The 23,655-nt window shown below is 44.2% G+C and overlaps 2 protein-coding genes across 5 annotated transcripts; one reads left to right on the plus strand and one right to left on the minus strand.

Annotated features, from left to right (window-relative positions):
* Positions 1-7: 7 nt before the first annotated feature.
* On the minus strand, positions 8-12,457 carry shkbp1 (SH3KBP1 binding protein 1). Its single transcript, XM_084350191.1, has 17 exons — positions 12,285-12,457; positions 9,784-9,837; positions 8,931-8,976; positions 8,718-8,850; positions 8,523-8,603; positions 8,259-8,429; positions 8,051-8,141; positions 7,322-7,512; positions 6,950-7,065; positions 6,322-6,409; positions 5,948-6,064; positions 4,929-5,099; positions 4,671-4,826; positions 4,434-4,530; positions 4,113-4,297; positions 3,904-4,006; positions 8-3,784 (listed from the first exon to the last, which is right to left on the minus strand). Exons 1-17 carry the CDS (start codon positions 12,374-12,376, stop codon positions 2,995-2,997), a joined length of 2,682 nt encoding a protein of 893 aa, XP_084206317.1. The 5' UTR covers positions 12,377-12,457; the 3' UTR covers positions 8-2,994.
* A 2,161-nt stretch (positions 12,458-14,618) lies between these two features.
* Positions 14,619-23,242, plus strand: LOC311255600 (P2Y purinoceptor 14). 4 transcript variants are annotated; one of them, XM_084350207.1, is made up of 4 exons: positions 14,619-14,687; positions 15,387-15,437; positions 19,199-19,290; positions 21,590-23,242. In XM_084350207.1, exon 4 carries the CDS (start codon positions 21,592-21,594, stop codon positions 22,630-22,632), a length of 1,041 nt encoding a protein of 346 aa, XP_084206333.1. In that variant the 5' UTR covers positions 14,619-14,687; positions 15,387-15,437; positions 19,199-19,290; positions 21,590-21,591; the 3' UTR covers positions 22,633-23,242. The 4 variants fall into 4 exon arrangements, with proteins under 4 accessions (XP_084206333.1, XP_084206332.1, XP_084206331.1 ...); XM_084350206.1 differs by lacking the exon at positions 19,199-19,290 and having other exon boundaries at positions 14,620-14,687; XM_084350205.1 differs by lacking the exons at positions 14,619-14,687; positions 19,199-19,290 and having other exon boundaries at positions 15,365-15,437.
* Positions 23,243-23,655: the final 413 nt, after the last annotated feature.

Genomic DNA, 23,655 nt, shown 5'->3' on the forward strand with positions numbered 1-23,655 from the left:
ACACGACTTTAATGTGTCAATTATTTATTTTTCTTTAACACAAAGTCTGTTAGAAAAGCCGTCTGCTCAGAAACTCACTTATACAAACGATGCGAAGTATCAAACAGCTTCAACTAGAAATATTAGAAACCTCCTCAGAGCTGATCTGAGATCAGCTGCAGCACGTCTACATTCACTATGAGCTGTGCTACGGAAGCCCTGAGGGACAAAGTGAGGACGTGTTTTATTCTGGTGATCTGAGCTGGTTTCTCTGTTTAAGACTTGAAGATGGTGACGAAGGTTTCACCACGATGATCTGTTTACATTCATACATGTTTATATTCCTCAAGAGAAAAAAATATTCATGTGTGAAAAAAGTCACAGGAGGTTAAAATGTTTTTTCTTCACATTATATTTTATCGTATCTGCTGGAAAAAAACATTATTTTTAACCTCCTGTGACTTTTTTCACACATGAATATTTTTTTCTCCTCAGGAAAATAAAAAGAAAACATTATCTCGGAGTTTGTTGTTTTTGTTTCCTCGAGTGAGACGGAGATAAAAAACTGAAGACATTTTTTTTCTTGTCTGAACAAGAAAAAAAAAAATCAGGTTTTTTTTTTGGTAAATATTTTTTCCTCTAAATCCTGATTTTGTTTTACAGAAAAAGAAAATTTTGATTTTTTTTCTACAGAAATTCTGATTTTGTTTTTCTGAAGAAAAGAAGAAAAATCTTTCAGACTTTTCTAAAGTTTCATTTTTTCCACTCAGTTTCACACATGGAGAAAAAACTTCATGATTTCTGATTTTTTAAATTAGTTTTTTTGCAGACAAGAAAAAAATCCAACAAAAATTTTCAGGTTTTTCTGAGAAGAAAGTAAAAAGTTTTTGTTTTTCCACACACGAAAAATAACCTGAAGACTTTTATGTCGCAGATTCATCAGATCACCAGAACGTGTTCTGCTCACTTGTCTCTCCGGGCTTCCGTAGTTTACAGAACTGGATTTAACAGACGAAACAAACATGAACGGTTCAGAGCCACAAACGCTGCGTTCACAGGTCGTAGGAAACATGGGATTCAACATCAGAGAAAAAAAACATTTTGTTACAAGAATCTGAAATTCTGTCAGAAAAACTGGCTGCAACTAACAATTAATGACATCATCAATTAATCTCAGATCACTTCTTTGTTTTATTAATCATGTAAATAAAATTATGTCAGAAGGTCGACAGCAGGTAGTTTTGAGCCTTTTACAACTTTTTATTTTTGTATCAATTAAACTGTTTTATTAATTTAATAGTTTAGTTTGTTAATCGTCTCAGAACAGTTCAAACACAGACTTTACAAATATATCGATCTGATACAAACTGCACAAATCAAAACTAATCATTTAAAGCTGCTCACTGATTTTCTGTTAATCGACAAATTGATTAATCAGATTATTTTCAGGTCAAATCAAAATGAAACTCTCAATCAGAACTTTAAGAAACAAACGTCCTCTCTCACAATAAAATGAGTTCACAGTTTAATAATTTCATTATTAATTTAATGTTTCTTATTACAGACTTTGGGTTTGAACCGATCAGTCGACCAAAGAGGAAAATTATTCTTCATCTGTTCTGATAACTTTATATAAGTTTAACACTTTTATAGAGAAAATACTGTTTGAGTTAATAAACAATGGAAACAATCGTTAGCTGCAGCCGGAGGACAAAAGTCAAAGAGGAACAAACTGAAGGTTTTAATGCTGAAAACAAAGAAAACGTGATGAAGTGAATTAAACCCACAAACATTAAATAAAGAGACTCAGCAGCAGAGACACCAGTGATGAAACCAGTCAGTTAAATATGGACTTACAGACGCTGACGAGGACGACGGCAGGAGACGCATCACGTTACACAACTTTACTCTGAACTTCCTGGAAAGAACGATGTGATGAGAGAAACTCAGAGTGACGATGAAACCAGGAGAACGTTTCATCACACGAAGACTGAAGTCATCAATAACCTAGATTCATTTTAAGGGTCTAAATTAAGTCGTTCTTTTAGTAGTTAGTCAATTAAAGTTACTGAAGGTTCACATCAGACAGATCAGTGAGCAGTACGAGCTGAAACCTGACTGGCTGTGACGGTGAGGCGTTCAGGCTCAGCTCGGTGAAGACGACGTGCTTTTGTTCCAAACATACAAATTAAAAAAATAAAGTTTCTATACAAACTTTTAAACAGACTCGTCAGACTGGCTGCAGATAGAAAAGGTCGTCGTTAGAAAGATTCATACGCAACAAAACAAACTAAAACTTTCTTCTTTGTTGTAAAAAGCTACAAAACAATTTAGTTAAAGCTGCGTTAACGGGAGTTTTCTGTCCAATATTCTCCTGAAGGACAAATATCAGCTGCCGAACGCTACACGATGTTCACCAGCTCGCCTCAGACAGGAAATGTGCCAAGGAACCCAAACTAGAAGCTACAGAGGCTACGCGGCTACATGCTATCATGCTAACAGGTCTCAACTAAAGTAAACTCCAGCTGTAAAAATCAGGACACAGCCGCTAATGCTAACACACCAGGGCTAACTTGTACATGAACCACCTGAAACATCTTAGCGTTAGCCTCAATCTGTTAGCGTGATCGTGACCTGGGGCCTGTTAGCTTTAGCCTCAATCTGCTAGCGTGATCGTGACCTGGGGCCTGTTAGCTTTAGCCTCAGTCTGTTAGCATGATCGTGACCTTGGGCCTGTTAGCTTTAGCCTCAGTCTGTTAGCATGCTCATGACCTGGGGCCTGTTAGCTTTAGCCTTGGCGAGGGTTAGGGTTAGGTCGAGACTTCGAGCTGTTTGAGGTCGTTTGTTTTAATTTTCCCACCGGACGTTAGAAAGTCGTGATCTCCTCAAACGGCAGCGAGGAAACAACCAATCAGCATGCGGTTACTATGGCAACAGACCTCCATTTGTCCAAACCGGCTGGAAACGTGAATCTCAGGGTCGATGACTTTTTGTCTACAGAGTCTGAGCAGCCAGTCAGAAGCTGGTCTCGTTCATGTGTGGTTTGGGACTGGTGGGCGGGCCGGAGGCGGGGCTCTCCGGACTCGCCGGGCTCTCGGGCGACGCAGGAACATCATCAGGAGACGCTGCAGGAGACGCTGCAGGAGATGCTGTGGGAGACGCTGCAGCGCTGCGGCGAGGTGAGACGGGCGCCTGAGACCGGGTTGGGCTCACTGCTGGGGGCGGAGGAGGTGGGGCGGGGCTTGTTGGAGACGTGGGCGTGGCCCTGCGGAGTGATGAAGATGATGATGATGATAACGGTGACGGTGACGACGACAGCGATGAAGGAGTTCCTGGAGAGTGTCGAGCACCAGGCGACACAGAGAAGGTGGTGGGCGTCCTGAGTCCGAATCTGGCCTCTAACTCGCTGCACACTGCTAAGCTCCGCCTCACGCCGTCTGTCCCCGCCGGGGTCACGAACCCAGAGCCCGCCGCCGCCTCTGAACCCTTGGCGAGCTCCTGGCAGCGCTCCACGAAGCTCCCCCTGCGGACAGCTATGCCCTCCCTGTCTCGGTCCGGGTGTCGCGGCCGTGGGCTGGCACTCTGGTTCGAGCCGTGGCTGTAGGCGGGGATGGCGAACGCCGGCGGTCCGGCTGAGAGAGCGTTGTCTCTGAAAGGTTTGGTGAGCGGCACAGGGGGCGGAGCCTGGCGAGGGAGGCTGCCGCACAGCGAAGCGGACGAACCCGAAGCTCCGGCTCCTCCTCGTCCTCCTCCTGCCGAGTGGAGGCGCTCAGACCTGAAGCCGTCATTGAACTGAGAGTGAAGACTGGAGGGACAGGAGGTCAGAGGTCAACAACGGAACGCAGCGCCATCGAAAAATAAGACACGTGTGTGTGTGTGTGTGTGTGTGCGTGCGTGCGTGCGTGCGTGTGCGCGTGTGCGTACCTGCAGGTGGAGGCCCGTGGCGTGCTGTCAGGGGTTCTGGTCAGAGCCAGGTCACACTGGTCGAGCAGCTCCAGCAGCTCCTCCTCCGTCGGCCCGCCCAGTGCTGCGAGACAACCAACCAAAGCCCACGTCACTCACCGACCAATCACACGACATTCAGTGGTGCCGTCAGCGAACATTAAAGTTCTGTGTGTTCTGACGGGTCTCACCTCTGATGTCCACCTTGCCGGCGATGTCCATGGCGGTGGTCAGGTCCCACATCTGGATGCTGCCGTTGCTGTGGCCGCTGAACAGGTAGCGACGAGCCCGCGAGCCGATACGACTCGAGCCCTCGCACTCGTGGACCATGAAGGACGTGATGGAGGTGCCGTCCACTGAGCGCACCTCACACACCCTGACACACACACACACACACACACACACACACACACACACACACACACACACACACACTATTTAATCCATCTTAATTCAGAACAAGAAGAAGTGATTAAACATTAATCGGACTGAACAGAACATGACTCTCTCACCTCTTCCCGTTGGACGACAGCCTGACGTACAGTTTGTCTGTGTCCGGTACCACTCTCTGGATGAACACCTGCTGGTCGTCTCGCTCTCCGTACGGACCTGAACACAACAACACACAGTGACCCGGTGACCTCTGACCCCTCTGAGCTCATCCTAAACAACACTTCCTCTCGCCAACATGAACTCAGCATCACAGAGAATCAGATCATTCATCCAATAATCAATGACTTGCTCCTCACCGATCTCCGTCCCGGCGCTGCAGCCTCCGTGTCCGTCCACGTCGTCCAGGCTGAGGATCTTGAAGGAGGTGAGCGGCGTGGAGCCCGGCTGGGTGGAGATCATCCCTCTGAAGCGGGTCACCGTCCACGTCCTCACGTGGTTGTTGTCGGCACAAACTGACACACACACACACACACACACACACACACACACAGAGTCAGAGACGCACTAACAGGACGGACTGAGGGACACGCGACGTCATGTGATCAGCGTCGTACCTGAGATGAGGTGTTTCTCTGACAGCATGATCTTGGTGACGGGGCTGCGGTGGACGGAGAAGGTCTGGAAGAGCTGCGGTCCAGAGCCGACTGTCTCCGGGTGCTGGACGATGACGCGGACCGTCCCAGAACTGGTCCCGTACGCGATCTCGATCCAGTTCCCGCTGTCACCTGATCACATGAGCGGCTCAGGTTAAACACTTTGTTAATGCAGCGATTAACGGATCAGAACAGCAACATGACGTTCACTTCAGAGCCACAACAACATATTCATGACAGGACCCGTGTTTGAATCCACACGTATGTTGATCGTCTCCTCTCGTGTGTTTACGACCAAAGAACTGACGGAAGAAAGTTTTACCAGGATAAACTTAAAAATGTTTTGTGTGAATAATTCTTACGATTCCTCCTGATAGATTTTTTCATGTGAATCAAAATTCACATTTGTTTGTAAATGAAAAATTTACCTGAAATTTTAAGTGAAAATTTCTGCTGATTTTTTTTGAAAAATGTTTCTGAAATTTGATTTTTTTTGTTTGTTTGTTTTTTTCTCTTTGGAAAAACTCACCAAATCCTTTTTTTGTGAAATATTCTCCAGATTTTTTGTGTTGTGTGTGAAAAAATGCTGATTTTTGTGGAAATTCACTGAAAAATTCTCCAGAAAATCTTCTGAGTAAAGATTTCTCTGAAAAGTTTTTAGGTACATTTTTTTCTCCTGAACAAACAACAACAACCAAAACAAATCAGGATGTTTCTCCACTCGGTTTGAGACGAGGAACAAAAGTGTCACTTTCACAGTTTCACAGGAACTTAGAAAACTCTTTCACCAGTTCTCAGGTCCGAAACATCAGAATCAGAAAGTACTCAGAACCAGCGCTGATAATAAATCTACACTGACTCCTCACGACTCTTTGGCAGCGGTCCACAAAGTACTGTAGATTAATCAGCTGCCATTAGCAGCAGCTCATTAGCAGTGAGTCACTCGGCACAGAGAGCAGCAGCAGTGTAAACGGGCCTACTGGTTTTAGGAGTGAGGTAAACGCTGAGCGCAGTGATGGCGTCTTCAGTCGGGTCTCTGTAGAGCTCCGTCACCAGCAGGTCGTTGTCCTTCATCCTCAGAGGAAACTTCTGCACGTCTGACAGACAAACAAACAAACAACAGATCAACAAGATCTTTATCAGGTCACATGTTTACTTTGTTATTACCATGTTAGCATGCTAACGTTAGCTAGTTATCAGTAAACAGCTGAGGCTGATGAGAGCGTCATCGGTTCTGAAGGTATTTTGACGTAAAGAAAAGTTCTGGACACATCAACAGAACCAATAACACTCGGACTGACAGAACCACTCCCTGCTGTGTGTGTGTGTGTGTGTGTGTGTGTGTGTGACTCACCTATATAATAGATGGACCCGTTGTTGCAGCCCAGGATGAGGAAGGAGCCGGCGGTGTCGTAGCTGCTGATCGGAACCACGTCCTGGTTCTGCAGAGAAAACCAAACAGTTTCATTTCTAATAAAACAGGAAGAGGTTCTGGTGTCGTCTTTTCTGCAGCTGCAACGATCAGCTGACCGATCAACAAGTCGATCAGACAAAGGTCATTACAAAAAATGTAATTTAGCTTCCTGAATGTGTCCTCTGTGTGGTATGTTCTGATGTTCTGATGTCCTGGTGTTCTGGTGTTCTGGTGTTCTGGTGTTCTGATGTTCTGGTGTTCTGATGTTCTGGTGTTCTGATGTTCTGACAGTAGTCGAAGCGCTCTCTCTGTTCACTGACAGAAGAGACCGGCTGATGTGACGAGCAGCGACTGTAAAGTTTAACTGTCGGATTCACTGATGATGAAAACATCATTAGCTTCAGCGTCGTTGCTCACAGGCACCAGAAACAGTGAAACCAGGACCGGGTGAGTTGTAGCAGAGTTCTGATTACTGAGCTGCTGCGTCACCACAGATGTTCTGAAACAGAAACCTGCTCCGTCCTTCATGAAGAAACGAGCTGAGAGTTTGGACCCGTGATGAGCTCACCTGCCAGTGTTTAGTGACGGCGTTCCAGACTCCGACCTTCCCGGTGTGGCTGGTGGCGATCAGCTGGTTACCAACGAAGAAGAGAGCCTCCACGGGCACGTTCAGACTGAAGACGCCTGCGGGACAGAAGCGACGTCAGACAGACGGTCTGTGGTTCTGGACAGTTATTAGTTACAGACGAGTCGTCGCTGTGACGACATCAGAGACTGAAACACTTCGGATCAAACGTGAAGAGTTTAAATCTAGACGTGATGTTTGTCCAACTTCAGCTGCTCGTTACTTTAAAAAATACATTATTTCTCTTCATGAACATCTTCGGTCACTGAACATGTTTTGGATCACTGGTTCTGATCACTGAGGTAAAAAACTCACCGATCTCGTTGCCGTTGCCGTCGGGGCAGATGGCCCACAGGATGATCTCCGTCGACGAGGCGACGGCCACCATCTTGTCGTTGTCTCCCAGCGAGCCAGCCATCACTTTGGCGTTGAGCGCCACTCTGTCGATCACCCAGTCCAGACGAGGAGACGTGAAGACCTGCTGCCACCCGGTCGACTCCTTCACCCTGAAGACGGACAGAACCCAGAACCTTTTCATGTTTTAAACTGAAAGTCTGATTTGTTCTGTTTAAGTGGAAGTTTTTTTTTTTCATGCATCGGTATGTAAATCCCTGTTTCTTCTGTCTGTGCGCATGTTGTCGGTAATAAAGCTCCTCTGAACTGAGATTCACAGACATTTATATCAAAGGATTTTATTAGAAAACTTGGAAATCTTATTGGACTTCTTGACGAGAGCTTTTGGAAATTATTGTAAAAAAGTTTTCAAAGACGTTAAAATAAATATATTCATGTAAGAACAATAAAATCAATACGACTGAAACATCAACAAACACAGAACCAAACATTTCTCCTCACAAACGGATTAAATGTGATTTTGTTTTGTTTTGTTTTTTAAATCCAAAAAGAACAAAATCTTTATTTTAGAGTTCCTGAAGAGTTTTTGGACTTAAACTGTATAAAGTTCATATTTCACACATCAGGATTAAACATATTAAAACTGTCCGTGTCGGAGCATCTCTTCAAACGAGCTGACGAGACGTTCACCTGTAGCAGACGACAAACTGTGCGTAGGCGACAGCGATCCAGTTGTGATGACCGCAGATGATCCGGACCATACCGGGATCTGATGACTGACCTGCACACACGCAGGCACGCACACACGCACACGCACGCACGCACATTAGAAAACTCTATGAAACACGTTGTTATGTTATGTTACTTTTCTACAATCAGTCTTTACTTCCGTGTTTACCTCCGGCTGTCCTCTCCTCGGTGATGGCTCTGCCGAGTATCCCAGAGTTCCCGAGGTTTGGCGGCATCGTGTTGCTGCGTCTGACCGGCGCTCTCTCCATAGGAACGACTCGGCCCGACATGAACTGCGACCCGGCCACGCTGTGTCGGTTCCGACGCTTCGCCGGGTACACTGGGACGACAAAGACAGGAAGTGTTACACATGAAAACATTTCAGGGTCAGAGAGAGAAGCTGAGCGGTGGAGTCAGGTGACCTCAGGTGTACCTGGTGGAGGCAGGTAGCCGTTGAACAGAACGTTTCCACAGGAGGACCGGTCCAGCTCGTCACACAGCTGCAGCTTCCGCACTGTTGAGAAAACAAACGTCATGAGGACTCAGTCCAAACACGCTGGTTTCTGAATTATTTCCCCGTCATGTAAACGTCTGTAGACGTCTCTGCCGCCTCGTCTCGTCTTCGTACCGAGCGGCGTGATGCCGTAGAACTCGGCCTCGTGCATGAGCATGTGCACGTTGATGGAGCGGGGGTGCAGCTCTTTGGTGCGCAGGAAGTTGAGGATGGTGGCGAACAGAGACGGGTCCCTGTCGATGAAGATCTACGGTGAGAGAGGAGGGACATGCAGTCAGTACCACAGTGGAGACACACGTTAGTGTTAATCCAGATGTTTGAACTCACAGCTCCTGTTTCATCCTTCAGAGTCGAGATCCGCCCGCTCAGAAGACTGAGGACACAAACATCCAGCTGTTAGTGGACCAGGTGTGACAACAGCACAGAGACACAACAGACACACAACAGACACACAACAGCACAGAGACACAACAGCACAGAGACACAACAGCACAGAGACACAACTGCACAGAGACACAACAGCACAGAGACACAACAGAGACACAACAGAGACACAACAGCACAGAGACACAACTGCACAGAGACACAACAGCACAGAGACACAACAGAGACACAACAGAGACACAACAGCACAGAGACACAACAGCACAGAGACACAACAGACACACAACAGCACAGAGACACAACAGAGACACAACAGCACAGAGACACAACAGAGACACAACTGCACAGAGACACAACAGAGACACAACTGCACAGAGACACAACAGAGACACAACAGCACAGAGACACAACAGCAGAGACTTGACTTCATCGTCGTGTCTGAACTGTTATAGATGCAGTTGTGAATAAAGTTTGCATCGTGCCTTTAACTCGCAGCGGTCAGCGCATTCTGCCACTTGTTTATCGAACCAGCTGCTCATATTAACTGATTGTGTATTTTGTTCATGATCATTTAAATTCTGTAATTTCCAACACCAGGAAAAAACACACAAATATTATGTGAACAGATTTGTGTTGAAAAGAGTGAATGTGTCGATGAAACACGAGATGATGTTCACTCAAATCAGACTCTGTGTGTGTGTGTGTGTGTGTGTGTGTGTGTGTGTGTGTGTGTGTGTGTGTGTGTGTGTGTGTGTGTGTGTGTGTGTGTGTGTGTGTGTGTGTGTGTGTCACTGACCTGGAGAAGAAGGAGTCGGGGACCCACGTCAGTGTTTGTCTGGAGGTGCTGAACCTGGAAACAAACAAACATCAACTTCATTAACTTTCTTCTGTCGTCGTCACTCATCTCAACATTTAAAGAAGAAGACTTAAACCACTTTGTATATTTCAGTTCTGGATATTTCATACAAATAAAAGATGGATGTTTCAGAGATGAAGTTCTGCTCAGACACTCTTCTTCTCTCCTTCTCTCCTCCTCACAGGAAACGTTTCACTTGAATCGTTTTTAAACGAGTGTTGTCATGTCACTGTTTCTCTCCCCTGCACCCTCACAGCTGAAACTACTACAGATCATTCAGGACAACAACCTGCCGACACCTTCAGACGTGTCTGAGACCAACCAGAAGTAAACTGTGTTTTTGTCTTTGTGTTGTATTCGGTGTTGTGAGCACTTTGTAACTGTGTTTGACGGTGATGTGTAAATAAAGTTTATTATTATTGACTGAACACGTCTGTTTACTGTCGAGGTAATAAATCATCTGTCATAAACAACAACCTGCTGCTGAAATCTGATCAACATGTTTACATATAACTCATTAAATTAACAATGACTTGTTCTTTGATCAGATTGTGAGCAGCTGTTTGTCTGATCGACAACATGTCAGCGCCCCCTGCTGGACAAACTCTGTAATGACAAACAGACTTCAGTATAACTGTCCTGTAGTTTATGCTACTTATCTGCTCACACTTTACTGATTCATCTACAATAAGATGTTTATGATATTTATCTATCAGTGCAGCTGATTTTACAACTTCACCTCTGACTTTCTAAATAATACTCGATACAACAGCTTCTATTATCTAGATTTTAGATGCATGTACATAAAGACCATCATGTAAAATACTGCTCACACAATATAACAGATTTGTTCCTGAATGTAATTAATCACCTCGTTAACTGTTATGACTGATGTATCTGGACTGTACGTAACTATCTTAACCGGCAGTTTGTCAGTTACAGTGCTGGAATGTAACTGAGTACTCTAATAATTATTGTCATGATTGATCAGTTTGTTTTGTCTATAAGGTGCCAAAGACTTATTCAGAAATGCTTGTTACAATTTCTAAAATAATGTCTTTAAATGCCTCTTCTTTAATTACGGATGCAACATGTTTTTTCTTTTCAGCCGATACTGATAACCAATAATTACCTGCTTCTCACAGCAAACACCAACAAGATAACTGATCATTTCACATATTTGTTTTTGAAAGAAGTTCCTGACCTGTAGTTTCTGCACACCTGAGGATGATGGTGTAATATTATTACATATTATATTATATATTTCAGAGATCTGATCACATTTGTTGTGTTGAAACTTGTAAACAGCCACACACAGTTTGTAAAAGTCGTGCTCGTGAAGTCAATGACAGCATCTTGGCTTCATATTATCGTTTCATCGATATCAATAAATAGCCGATAATATACATTTCCCAATAGCAGGATAATGTCTGATATATATCATGTATCCATATTATTTACTGTCATAAATGACAAAGAAAAGCAGCAAATCTTCACAGTTCAGAAGCTGAAACAGACGATGTTTGCTTGAGAAAATGACTGAAACGACTAAATGATGAAGACAGAAGTTTGGGATTCATTTTCTTTTGATCAACTAATCGATTAATCGTCGAACAACGATGAAGAATTGAACTACAGAACATTTCCTGCAGTACAAAGTCAACTTGTACTTTAACTTCATCACATCTGAGAGGAAAACACGTGTCACTTATTGATCAGATGACAAATGTTCAGACTTTCTGAACTCAGAGAAACAAACTACAGACTGATTTTTGTTTGAAGTCTCTGTAGCACTGACCCAGCTAGCAGCTAGCTCAATGCTACATAGTTCCATTATCGGACAGTGTACTTATGTTCCACCTCGCATTTTACTTCAGCGGGGAATAAAACACTTTATACATCCTGTTGATATAACTGAACACACTCACAGCTTCTTTGTGTGTATTTCATAACTTATAGGCTAAAGCTAACTAGCTTCACGCTATGGCTACCGTGCTTCCATTGTCGGACACAAAGCAGACTTTCCCTCGGCTACTCTTCCTCCTCACATCGTTTCAGCATCACTTCAGTGTCTTTTTACTTCACACGACTTCACCTGGAGCTCGACCGTGTCGCTGACACCATGAGCAGAAGGTTAAAGTGACTTTAAACTTCACGAGCTGACAATAAAAGTGTCCAGCTGAAGGAAATCACAATGACCCGCTGAGCTGCACAGAGATCAGATTTGGGTTTAAATGAGCTAAAGTCGACTTTGTTTGACTGGTTAACTGTTTAATAACCACAGAGACAGACACGTGTTGAAGTCTTCTGCTGTCCTCTGAGGTTTTAACTCATTAAAACACTGATAACCTGGAGGGACACGGAGGCTAATGAACGCCGCTTGTGTCCCCGGCAGCTAGCCGCTGTTAGCCGACACTCCCCGCACATCCTCCGGCTCTCACCGCTTCCCTCCGACGTTCAGGTGGATGATGTCTCCGCTCCTCGCCGAGTTAGACATCATCTGACCGGGGAACTTCTCCAGCAGGCTGCACATTCAAAACTATATCTGCACTTTTACATTTTAATTCAGGATGAATCCAGTTTCCGTTCTGGTTTTTGAGACAACTTCCTGTAGAGCCCGTGAGGCGGAGGTGGGAGGGAAAACCCGCGGAGGATCGCTCACTGGCGCAGGGAGAAGGGAAACACGGAGCGGAGCAGGAGCGGAGCAGGACTTAATAAATAACGACAATAACTAAAGGGTTTTTTTTTCAACATGTATTGACTTTGTGTGCATTTATAACTGTATTAATTGTTTATTTCATCACATATGTGTTGATTCCCCTATTTATGAATTCAGTAACTGAGGAGGAGGTAGAGGAGGTGGAGGTGGTGGACGTGGAGGTAGAGGAGGTGGTGGAGGTGGAGATGGAGGAGGAGGTAGAGGAGGTGGTGGGGGTGGTGGAGTGGGAGATGGAGGAGGAGGTAGAGGAGGTGGTGGAGGTGGAGATGGAGGAGGAGGTAGAGGAGGTGGTGGGGGTGGTGGAGTGGGAGATGGAGGTGGAGGTGGAGGAGGTGGAGGTGGAGGTGGAGATGGAGGTGGTGGAGGTGGTGGTGGAGGAGGAGGAGGTGGTGGAGGAGGTGGAGGAGGTGGAGGTGGAGGTGGAGATGGAGGTGGTGGAGGTGGTGGTGGAGGAGGAGGAGGTGGTGGAGGAGGTGGAGGTGGAGGAGGTGGAGGTGGAGGTGGAGATGGAGGTGGAGGAGGAGGAGGAGGTGGTGGTGGAGGTCGTGCTGCTCTCTGGGCATCAGTGCAGATGTTCAGTGTTGTTTCAGCTCAGATGAACAGAGATGCTCTGCTTCCTCCTCGCGTGTCTCATATCTTCCTCTTCCCCGCTGGATTCCTCTTCCTCCCATTCTTCTGCAGAACGGAGAGCGTGGGTGGAAGACACACACAGACACACACCAACACACACTGACACACACCAACACAAACTGACACACACCAACACAAACAGACACAGGCTGACACACACAGACACACACTGACACACACTGACACGTGTGCCAACACAACATACAATATATACAAATACACAGCCTCTCCTGCTGTGTGATGGAAGTTATCAGAGCAGCTGCACGACTCGTGAGCTTCACTGTACATCAGTCACCAAGCGACAGTCGCAGGAGAGAAGATTAAATATCTGGAGTTGTTTTTGTGACTAAACTCGTGTCACGTTCAGGTGTAACTACATTTATTTAAGTACAATCTGAGGTACTTGTACTGTGTTTACTTGTTTACATTTAATGAAGCCTTTTTACTTCTACTCTCACAGAATATTGTACTTTTTACTACGTTAGATTTATTTTTGAGCGATTTCACAGAACTGAGGGCTGTTGTGATTTCAGCTTTTTAGAAGAAACAATTTGAAAATAAATGTCAGCAATCAAATCTCTCTTTAACTTTGTTCTCTGTGTTTCGTCTCTTTTTTTTGGCAAATAAATGACCCTTAAAATATGAGTGCATGGAGGTGGAGAGAGTCTGTAACCATACCTGTAGAAAACAAAGTGTACAGAAGGAACAACGACATCAACTACTAATGTAAAGACAACCAGACAAACTCATAAACAAAAGATGCACAGGTAGACAGACAGGTGGACAGACAGGTGGACAGACAAGTAGACAGACAGACAGGTGGACAGACAGGTAGACAGACAGACAGGTGGACAGACAGGTAGACAGACAGGTGGACAGACAGGTGGACAGGTGCACTAAACATCATGAATATCCCTCTGATGTGAAACCACAAAGCAGAAGTATTACAATAGCTGCAGCAGCAGTTAGCGAGCAGCTCATTTGCATCAGATGTTCCCGGGCAGGTAAACAAACAAACAAACAAACAAACAAACAGGTGACACGCTGTGACCTTCAGGGTTTAATACGAGCTTCATGATTCAAACTCAAACAGAGATTATTTTGAATCTCCAAACTCTGTTTTCTGTGAATGATTTAAATAAAGTTATTTACAGTCAGTGGCTCAAAGTTTTGATCCTTTTACTCGTTTCTGCTTTCAATTCCTGTCATCGTCAAAAATAAACCCTGAACTGTTCGACAACATGGAGGAGAAGCTTCAACATCGTGGCTCATATTGTGCTCACATGATGCGTCTTCCACAATAAGACTGTCTGATCACACAAACATGTGAGAGGTGGAGGCGGGAGGGAGGAAGGGAGGAGGACGAGGAGAAGTGGAGGAGGAGGTGTGTGGCTAAAAGTGGAAAGATGGGAAGCTAAAAAAGGACGAAGTGAGAACATCTGTCCAGCATCAGTCTGAACCACATCCTGTTATCTGCTGACAGACAGACAGACAGGTAGACAGACAGGTAGACAGAGACACAAACACTGTTTAGGAAACAAACTTGTCTGCCGTTGGAGTTCTGAGGGTCTGGATTGAAAAAGGAGACGCTCCTCTCATGTGCAGAACTTGCCTTAGAAACATCATGTTTTTAAGTTTCCTTCAGTATCACAGTGATCCAGTGACAGTCGTCTGTACGTCCACAGGTTCACTGCTAACAGGAAGTGCTAACAGCTGATTCTGCAAAGTTTAAATGTAGTGTCTTTAATTTTTTTGGCTGTTTTAAATCAAGTCTCCAGCTACTTCAGTTGTTTAGGAGAAAGCTGCAGAAATGTCACCTGACTTTCCATCAGCGTGTCGTTTTAATGTGTCCAGCACTTTATGACCATTTAATGATGTTTACATCAGCTGGACTGTGTTTACTGTTAGCATGCTAACACGCTGAATACTAAGTAAACATGATACCTCTCCAATATTAGCATGAGAGCATTTAAGCATGCTGATGTTAGCATTTAGCTTAGAGAGAGAGAGGGAGAGAGAGAGAGAGAGAGAGAGAGGAAGAGAGAGAGAGGGAGAGAGAGAGAGAGAGAGAGGGAGAGAGAGAGAGAGAGAGAGAGGGAGGGGGGGGGAGGAAGAGAGAGGAAGTGGAACTCGTCCACTCTGAGTCTTCATATGATCTTCAGAGTCTCGTCACACAGTTTGAATTGTTCTGCAGGTGGAGAAACATCTGTATGGGAACCTGACTGAACATCTGGCTGCTTATATGGTGAGTACACCGCTGACTGTACATTTCAAAAGTGCATTTTGATCCAGTTTACTGAATATAGCAGAGTTTTAAACTTGAAAAAGTGACATTTAAAGGTGTTTATTGTCTGTCAGGGGGGCACAAATGTGACATTTCAAGAATAAAGTGAGAAGTTGGAGTGAAAAGTTAAAGTCATGGAAATATAAGTGATGATATTTGAGACAAGCGTGTCGTCAGTGTTGATTCTGGGGGTTTAGATTAATTAATAACCTGCTGATGTTGAATTTAAACACCAGAATAATGATAATGTGGAGTAAAAGTTCTTTAAAGATTGAACATGAGCCTCTCAAGCTCAGAGATGTGTCATTAACCACCACAATAACAACCTGAAACTATCAGTACAATATAAAACATTAATATATTCAGCAGTAAACAAATCATCTCGAGTCACGATGTCTGTTAGTGTCTGAAGAGTTCATCCAGTAACTTCAGGAGAAACAAGCTGATCTCTGATTTTAACTGAAGCCGTCTGAATACAAACAGTTCAGTCACTTTGTGTCCTCTTGCAATAATCTGCTCCGTTTCTTCTGCTTTTTAAAAAAAGTGGAACATTAACCTCAAAATGAAACAACAAACAGAAATATACCTCGAGACTCAAATCAAACATTTGTCAAAAATACTATCAAAGTATCGATTCATACAAACTGAATATCTGACTTCATTCATCTTTAATAAAAACGTCCTCAATGTTTTGTCAGTTTCTCGTCGGCCTCGACAGTCGACAGAATCGTGACATCACACGTCAGGACTCAAAGTTTAAGACACAATGATTTAGACATGAAACAGGAGCCTGTGCGACCACTAATCATTATCTCCACTCTTGATCAATCTGTCGATTATTTTCTCAATTAATCGATTGGTTGTGTTTCGTCCTCTAACGTCTCGTCAAAGATCTTCAGTTTACCTTCAGAGGAGGAAAGAAACCAGAAAATATTCACATTTAACAAACTGATTCTTTTCTGACTAAACTGATCAATCGATTATCAAAACAGTTGACGACTAATCGATCAGCTGTAAACATGAGACAGAGTGACGTCTTCAAATGTCTCAGAAGTCCCCGAAACAAAATATATTCAATTAACTTTCATAGATGAACAGAAAGCAGCATCCAACAGTCGTACTCGATATGGTGTTAAATATTACTTTGGTAAAAGTCAAAGTCACCCACATAAATAATAGTACTCGAGTAAAAGTCTTAAAGTTTCTGATATTAAATGTACTTAAATATCAAAAATACTAGTAAAGATAACTGATCCATATACTACACGTGTTTATACTGAAGACTCTGACTGATTATCACATCAACATCTTTCTTCTTTTAATCCAAAAAATAAATAAAACTACTTCGGCTCTGATGCAGCATGTAATCTGTAAAGTAACTAGTAACTAAAGTTATCAAAAACATGTAGTGGAGTGGAAGTATAAAGAAGCAGAAAATGGAAAATACTCAGTACTTGAGTAAATGTACTTAGTTACTTTCCATCAGTGGATCTTATATTTTATTCTGAATTTAATTTTATATTTACGGTCTAATGAAGTCTGCAGACTCACCACGGCAACCGCAGGGTGTAAATAAACACAAGTCACATCAACAATAATACAGAAACTAATTACAGATACAAAACACAGGGAGCCGTTCAGTGTCTCTGTTCACCAGTCAGACGGTGGCGGACCCCGCCGCTCTGTCTGTACCCCAAATACTTTACTCAAGTACAGCAGTATTTACAGCAGTACTTGAGTAAAATGTGCTCAGTTACATCCCATCACTGCGTTTTAGAAGTTGATCTGCAAAGTTTGGAAAAAATTCGATAGTGAAAAAGTTTTGTTGGTGGATTCATCTGATGTTCAGTCCGAATCAAAGAGTTTGATCTGCTGCTGTGAGTCGGTGCTACAGAAGTAAAACTGACCTGACTTGATTAATTCATTGTTTTAATCGTAGTTGCATTAATTAATTTCGCTGACATGTTTGTCCGAAGCCGCTTCATTTAATCTGAAGTGACCACAGTAACGTGAACAGAATCAGAACCAGAATCACTTTTATTGGCAAGTAAGTTTACACACAGGAGGTCTGTGCTGCAGGTGTGAAGCAACAAACACGACTAAAAATACTTAAAAGACACAATAAAAACTATATAAATATAAAGAGCATGTGAGGAGCGACGGAGGTTTTCTGACCTCAGTTTTCTGTGATGTTGCAACTGGAGCTGATTAAATCAATCAATCAATCAGTTTTTCTCAGAAGTGATGACGTTCTGCTGTCAGAGCTGTGAGATGAATGACCGGTTGAGTTACCATCAAACAGCCGGAGGAGATTCTGGTGAAGTCCTGCGGTTTATATATTTCTGTTCATACCGAACATGTCGGGTTATAATTAGATTATTTGTTTTTCCATGCAAATGATTTGTGTTTCTGCTACAGAGTCATTTCCCTGCGACCCGACCACAGCTCTGTCCTCCCTTTCTCTTGTGTCGTGACTCAGTCTGCAGATATTCACTCTGCTTTCTTCTTCAATGGAAACTTTAAACCAAACGTCTTCTTTTATAATCAAACAGTTGAATTCTTAAACTTTGACCCAAATACAAAAGAATTCATCCTTCAGACTCGAGACGAGGAACCTTTCAGATAAAACTCGATGTTTGATTCAAACTCACACAGAAAGAAGTGACGTGCACTTTGACACCAACCAGCAGAAGCTTTACTGACAAACCGCTGACAGGAAACCAAAATATAAGATGTTAATCTCAGATCTGACACGTTAATCAGAGATCTGTAGAGGTGCTGCTCAGTGGAGTTTGAACCAGGCTAGCTGTGTCCAGACTTTATGCTAAGCTAAGCTAACCAGCTGCTGACTGTAGCTTCATATTTACGTTTCATAAACATAAGATCCATCAGTATATTCTCAAAATGTCAAACTACTCTTATATCAATAAATATAAATAACTGATAAATGCTTACTATACGCACGAGTCATTTTCTTCTTGGGAAAGTCGAGTCTGTTCAGATTCTGCAGTTAACGATCTTTATAAAGAAAAAAGACAAGGTATCAAAATAATCATGTTATTGGCCAATTCATGTCTAAAGCATGACAATGTGTATTAAAAGTATTATAATTTATTGAAACTTATTTATTCCTTAACTTCTTAAATGAAAAATATCTCCGTCTAATACTCTCCGTCTTAACTTAAACGATACGATACAAAACGACACAAAACGATACAAAACGATACAAAACGATACGATACGATACAAAACGATACAAAACGATACATGATGAACAGTAAACAGTCGATGCTGTTGATGTTTCAGATGTGATTTGACGGCACCAGAAGACGTCGTCGTTCTCGGCTGGTGTCAGTGTTCAACAGAACTGTGCTGCCAAATATGAACACGTATGAATTAAAGCAGTGGGTCGAGGTCCGACCCGTGTGGCGTCCCACATTTAAATCTTTCTCTCCACAGATTTAAAACTACTGCAGCTCCTGTTTTTAACATATTTACACTCAAAACAAGAAACTCTGAGCTCACTGACACTCACAGCTGAGCTCAGCTGACCGACCTGAACACTGAACCACGTGGAAACATTTACATCTCACGTCCACACAGTTTGGTTGACAAATGACTTGGAAATGTTGTCATCCGATAATCTTTACAATCTATAAATATGTTTCCTCAAAACATTCATACCGATCTCTCTAAAATCATTGCATCACTTCCTGTATCAGGTCCTCTGCAGGAGGCTGAAAGCAGAAGTTGTTTTCTGCTGCTGATCAGCATCTCGTCCTTCTTCATAATCCAGAGTGCCAACCAACCGAAGGTATGAGTCAACTTCAGACACACAAGAGACACTCAGCAGAAACACGATGTCCAGCTCAGTAAAACGCCTAAAAACAGCCTGTTTTCAGTTTTGTGATGATGAATTTTCCAGCTCATCCAACAGTTTATTCAGCTGAAGGAGGAGAATTTCATTTCTGTACACGTCACCCTCCCGATGGTTTCAGGTTCATAATGAATAAATCATTAAATAAATAATCAGCTTGAGATAAGCTGCTGTGCAGATATTCAGATAAATACTGAACCTAAACGAGGCAATGAAGAAAAATAAAACCTGTTTTATATACAACAATATAATCATATAACAGTTCAGGTGTTCTCAGGTGTGAAGGCAGATAAGATGCTTTTAATAAAAGTTGCTGGATGAATGAAAATTATTTCTGTATATATTTTTCATTTACTTCATTTAAAGAAAACCAGCTCAAATCACACAGTCCGACCAGAACCACACAGTCAGGCAGAAAACTGGCAACAGAACCAGTTGAATGGACTTATGTTTGTCACTACTCTCGTTTTGTTTCTGGTGACTTTAATTTAACGTTGTTGGTTTAAGAATGAAGCTTCTCTCCATCTTTGTAGCTCCAGCAGAGGACGATGATGTCCAGTGCAGGAAAATATAATCTTCATTATGATGATGTCATTCGTGTATAATCAGCTGAAACTAATGTCGCTTTTCCACCAACATTAGCGGATCAACACGGGTTTATTAAACGCGGGTCGACCCACTAAACGTCTCTACTGCAGAGTCAACTGACCCGGGTGTAAATGTTGAGTGTACACGTTCCCATTGAACACAGAAGTCTGATCTCAGCAGGTTTAAGTGTTCATCATTGTGTTTTTCTGACCTGAGAATGAGTCTCCAGCAGATCCTCTCACACAGTCCACCATGTTTCTACAGGAGCCCAGAAGGGACACACCAAACACTGACTCCAGCAGCCAACGTACGGTTCATTATCAGTAACCTCGCCACTAAATCCTTCACACTGGACCTTTACGTTTTGGGGTGTTTAATGCCTTTTTAATCCGTGGACGTTGGACCTTCACTCCTCGGCCACCAGGACTTTTCAGAGACGCTGCAGTTAGTTGGAAACTGGCCCTTCTCTGTTTATTCTGCAGTTGTTTCATCACAGAGTGCTGATATACGGACACGTCGAGCTGGGAGGGATTTCTGGAAGTTGTTTCAACCACAGATGTTTCATGTGAAATAATAAGGTCAACATAAACACAGGAAGTGAGACCCTGACGACCGAGACCGGACCGTTTATCTAAGATATTAACGTGACATGAAGAAGCCTGAATGTGAGCGCTTCACTGTTTAGAAGTCGTTTGATTTGAACTTGTGTCGGATCGACTCATGAAGCATCAGCTGGCTTCTACAGAAGTCCGAGACCGGGTCGGGTCGAGAGGGCTAAAAATAACTGAAGGAGGACAGTAAAACAAACGGTGGTCCGGTGTCGTCCTCCCTCGGCGCTGACTCCATGTCCTGTTTTTATAAGAGTGGATGAAGGAGGACCTGAGTGTGTGTTGGACCGGGATGAATCAGCAGTACAAGGGAAGTGTGTGTGTGTGTGTGTGTGTGTGTGTGAACAGGAGATCAAGACGGTCTTCATTTGTTCATGGACTTCAGTGTAAACAGAGAGCTTCATGAACATAAAAGGCTTCAGTGGAGATCAGAACAGACGGAAGCTGCTTCTGCGACTCCCCTGTTGATATTTAAATGATGAAGGAGTTTCTGGTCACCCCACAGCACCAGACTCCCTTAACAAATGTGTCAGTTTAGTGAGTTGTTGAGTTGGAGACACTTTATAAACTGTGTGAAACTCTGTCTCTGACTGATTCTGACTTATTTGTTCCTTCTTGTGAATTCAGCAAATGTTCTACATGAACTTCTTTCTGTCTTTGTGTAGAAACATGGAGTCTGTTTGTCAGTGATGTTTGTTTACACACAGACATCTGATCACAGGTGGTCTCTCAGGACGGATGTTGATTCAGGGTCTGAATCTGACGAGGTACATTCATATTTCTGTTTCCTGTGACTGCTGCAGGATATTTAAGAGGCAGAAAAGAGAAAGACATGACGGTTAGAGTTAGAGTTGTCTCCACCTATCCCGTCTTCATCCACACACACTCTTTATACGACGCCACCTGACCTCCTCCTTTGCTGCTGTAACAATCACTCCAGCCACTAGAGGTCGCTGCCTCACAATAAGCAGCTCGATCTGTGTGGCTGCAGTGCTGCACGTCATCATGATGTTCACGTTGTGTTGTTTGTGTGTTTCCAGGGATGGATCACCTCAACTCCACCCTCCTCCCCACCAACCAATCAGACTACAGCAGCGTCTTCACCAACCATGTCCTGCCGCCGCTCTACTTCATGATCTTCGTCATCGGGTTGTTTCTGAACGGCCTGGCCGCCTGGATCTTCTTCAGAGTGCCCAGCGACTCGGGGCTGGTGGTGTACCTGAAGAACATGGTGGTGGCCGACCTCCTCATGCTCTGCACCTTCCCCTTCAGGCTGGCGGCTCAGCTGGGCCTCGGCGGCTGGCGCCTCCATGTGATCATGTGCCGCTACACGGCCGTGCTCTTCTATTCCTCCATGTACGTTGGGATCCTCATCATGGGCCTCATCAGCCTCGAGCGCTACGTCAGGATCGTCCGACACACCTCCTCCTCCTCCACCACCTCCGCCTACAGGTCCCGGTTGGGTGGGGCGGGCGTGCTGCACCTCCTGCAGAGTGTTAGCTTCGCCCGGGTGCTGGCCTTCCTCATCTGGAGCCTCCTCCTCCTCAGCGTGCTGCCCAACGTCCTGCTGACCAGCCGGCCGGCAAATGAAGGGAACGCTCGTCGCTGCATGCAGCTGAAGACGGAGCTGGGCGCTCAGTGGCACCGGGTCTCCACCTTCTTCAGCGTCAGCCTGTTCTGGCTGACCCTGCTGGTCCTCGCCTTCTGCTACACCTCCATCGCCTGCCGGGTCTACCAGTCCTACCGCCGCGTGAACCGCAACAACAGCGACGCCCGGCGTAAGTCGAACCGCAGCATCTTCAGCATCCTGGCGGTGTTCTTCGTCTGCTTCGTGCCGTACCACGTGTGCCGCGTGCCGTACACGATGAGCCAGACGTCGCCGTCTGACTTCAGCCAGCACGCCCACTTCCTGCTGTTCCAGCTGAAGGCAGGGACGCTCTTCCTGTCGGCGCTCAACGTCTGCCTCGACCCCATCATCTACTTCCTGATGTGCCGGACCTTCAGAGAGTCTCTGCTGAGGAAACTGTCAGGAAGAGACGGGCGGAGATCCCTGACCACGGCCCAGAGTCTGAGCAACATCTAGGACAGGAGGCAAGGACAGAGGAGACGAGGACAGGAGTCACGTGAGGACAAAATACCGATCCATACCTGTACTTTAACCTCAGTGTAGAGTCGTGTGTGATTCTTGTGGGAAAAATGATTCAAGTATAAGTTGAATGATCCGTCTTCTGGAAGAGAATAAATAAATCTGTATTATGATTTTAACATCCATTTCTTCTGTTTGTGATCATCATCATGTTATAATGTGAAATTTCCAATCTGATATGAATGTTTATAAAAGCAGAATGATGTGTAAATATATCACGTAGCATTATCACAGTTTCTTTTATTTATTGTTAAAGATCTTCAGGAAAGGAAAAGAAAGGCACAAAGAGAAGAAGAGAGCAGGAAGTGGTGATGTGGAAGTGAAAGTGGACGGTGATGACTGGGCATCAAACCTGCGACACCAGCCTCAGCTGCTGTTTGTGTTGTTATCACGTCACTGTCGGACTGCTTTTCAGGGAAATCAGCTGATTTGGTTTTCGAGGTCACACGAGTCACTCTGATGATTTAAATCATCTCAGAACTGAAGCTCCGACCACAACCTGCAGGATTAATGTGGTCTGAGGACCGACTGTGTGACTGTCGGTAATTAAAATGGGGTCATCCCTATGTTCCCCGGGTCCTATGTTCCCCGCTTTGTATGGAACCGGGGAACATAGGACCCTTTGGGTGAACAGCGGGGAACATAGGACCCGGGGAACATAGGTACGCTCCCATTAAAATCATGTCCTGTGTCGTTTTGTTCCTGAACTAGTCTGACGAATAATAAAATGACATATTAACAGTTGTTTAGTCGATATCAGGAGAATAAACTGTGTTTGTTTTATTCCAGGCGTGTCTTCATTTATTGACTGTCATCACTGAAACTGATGCACTGCTGGTCAGTGTGGATGTAATCGTGTATGTACACTGACCTCTGGTGGTCACAGGGTGTTATTACACTCATGTTTCTGTGTAGTTTTCACAGTGACCACTAGAGGTCAGTGTACACAAACTGTCACAC

Source organism: Pagrus pagrus (assembly GCF_965226575.1).
Source record: "Pagrus pagrus genome assembly, chromosome: 4".
In the NCBI taxonomy this organism is placed as follows: domain Eukaryota; kingdom Metazoa; phylum Chordata; class Actinopteri; order Spariformes; family Sparidae; genus Pagrus; species Pagrus pagrus.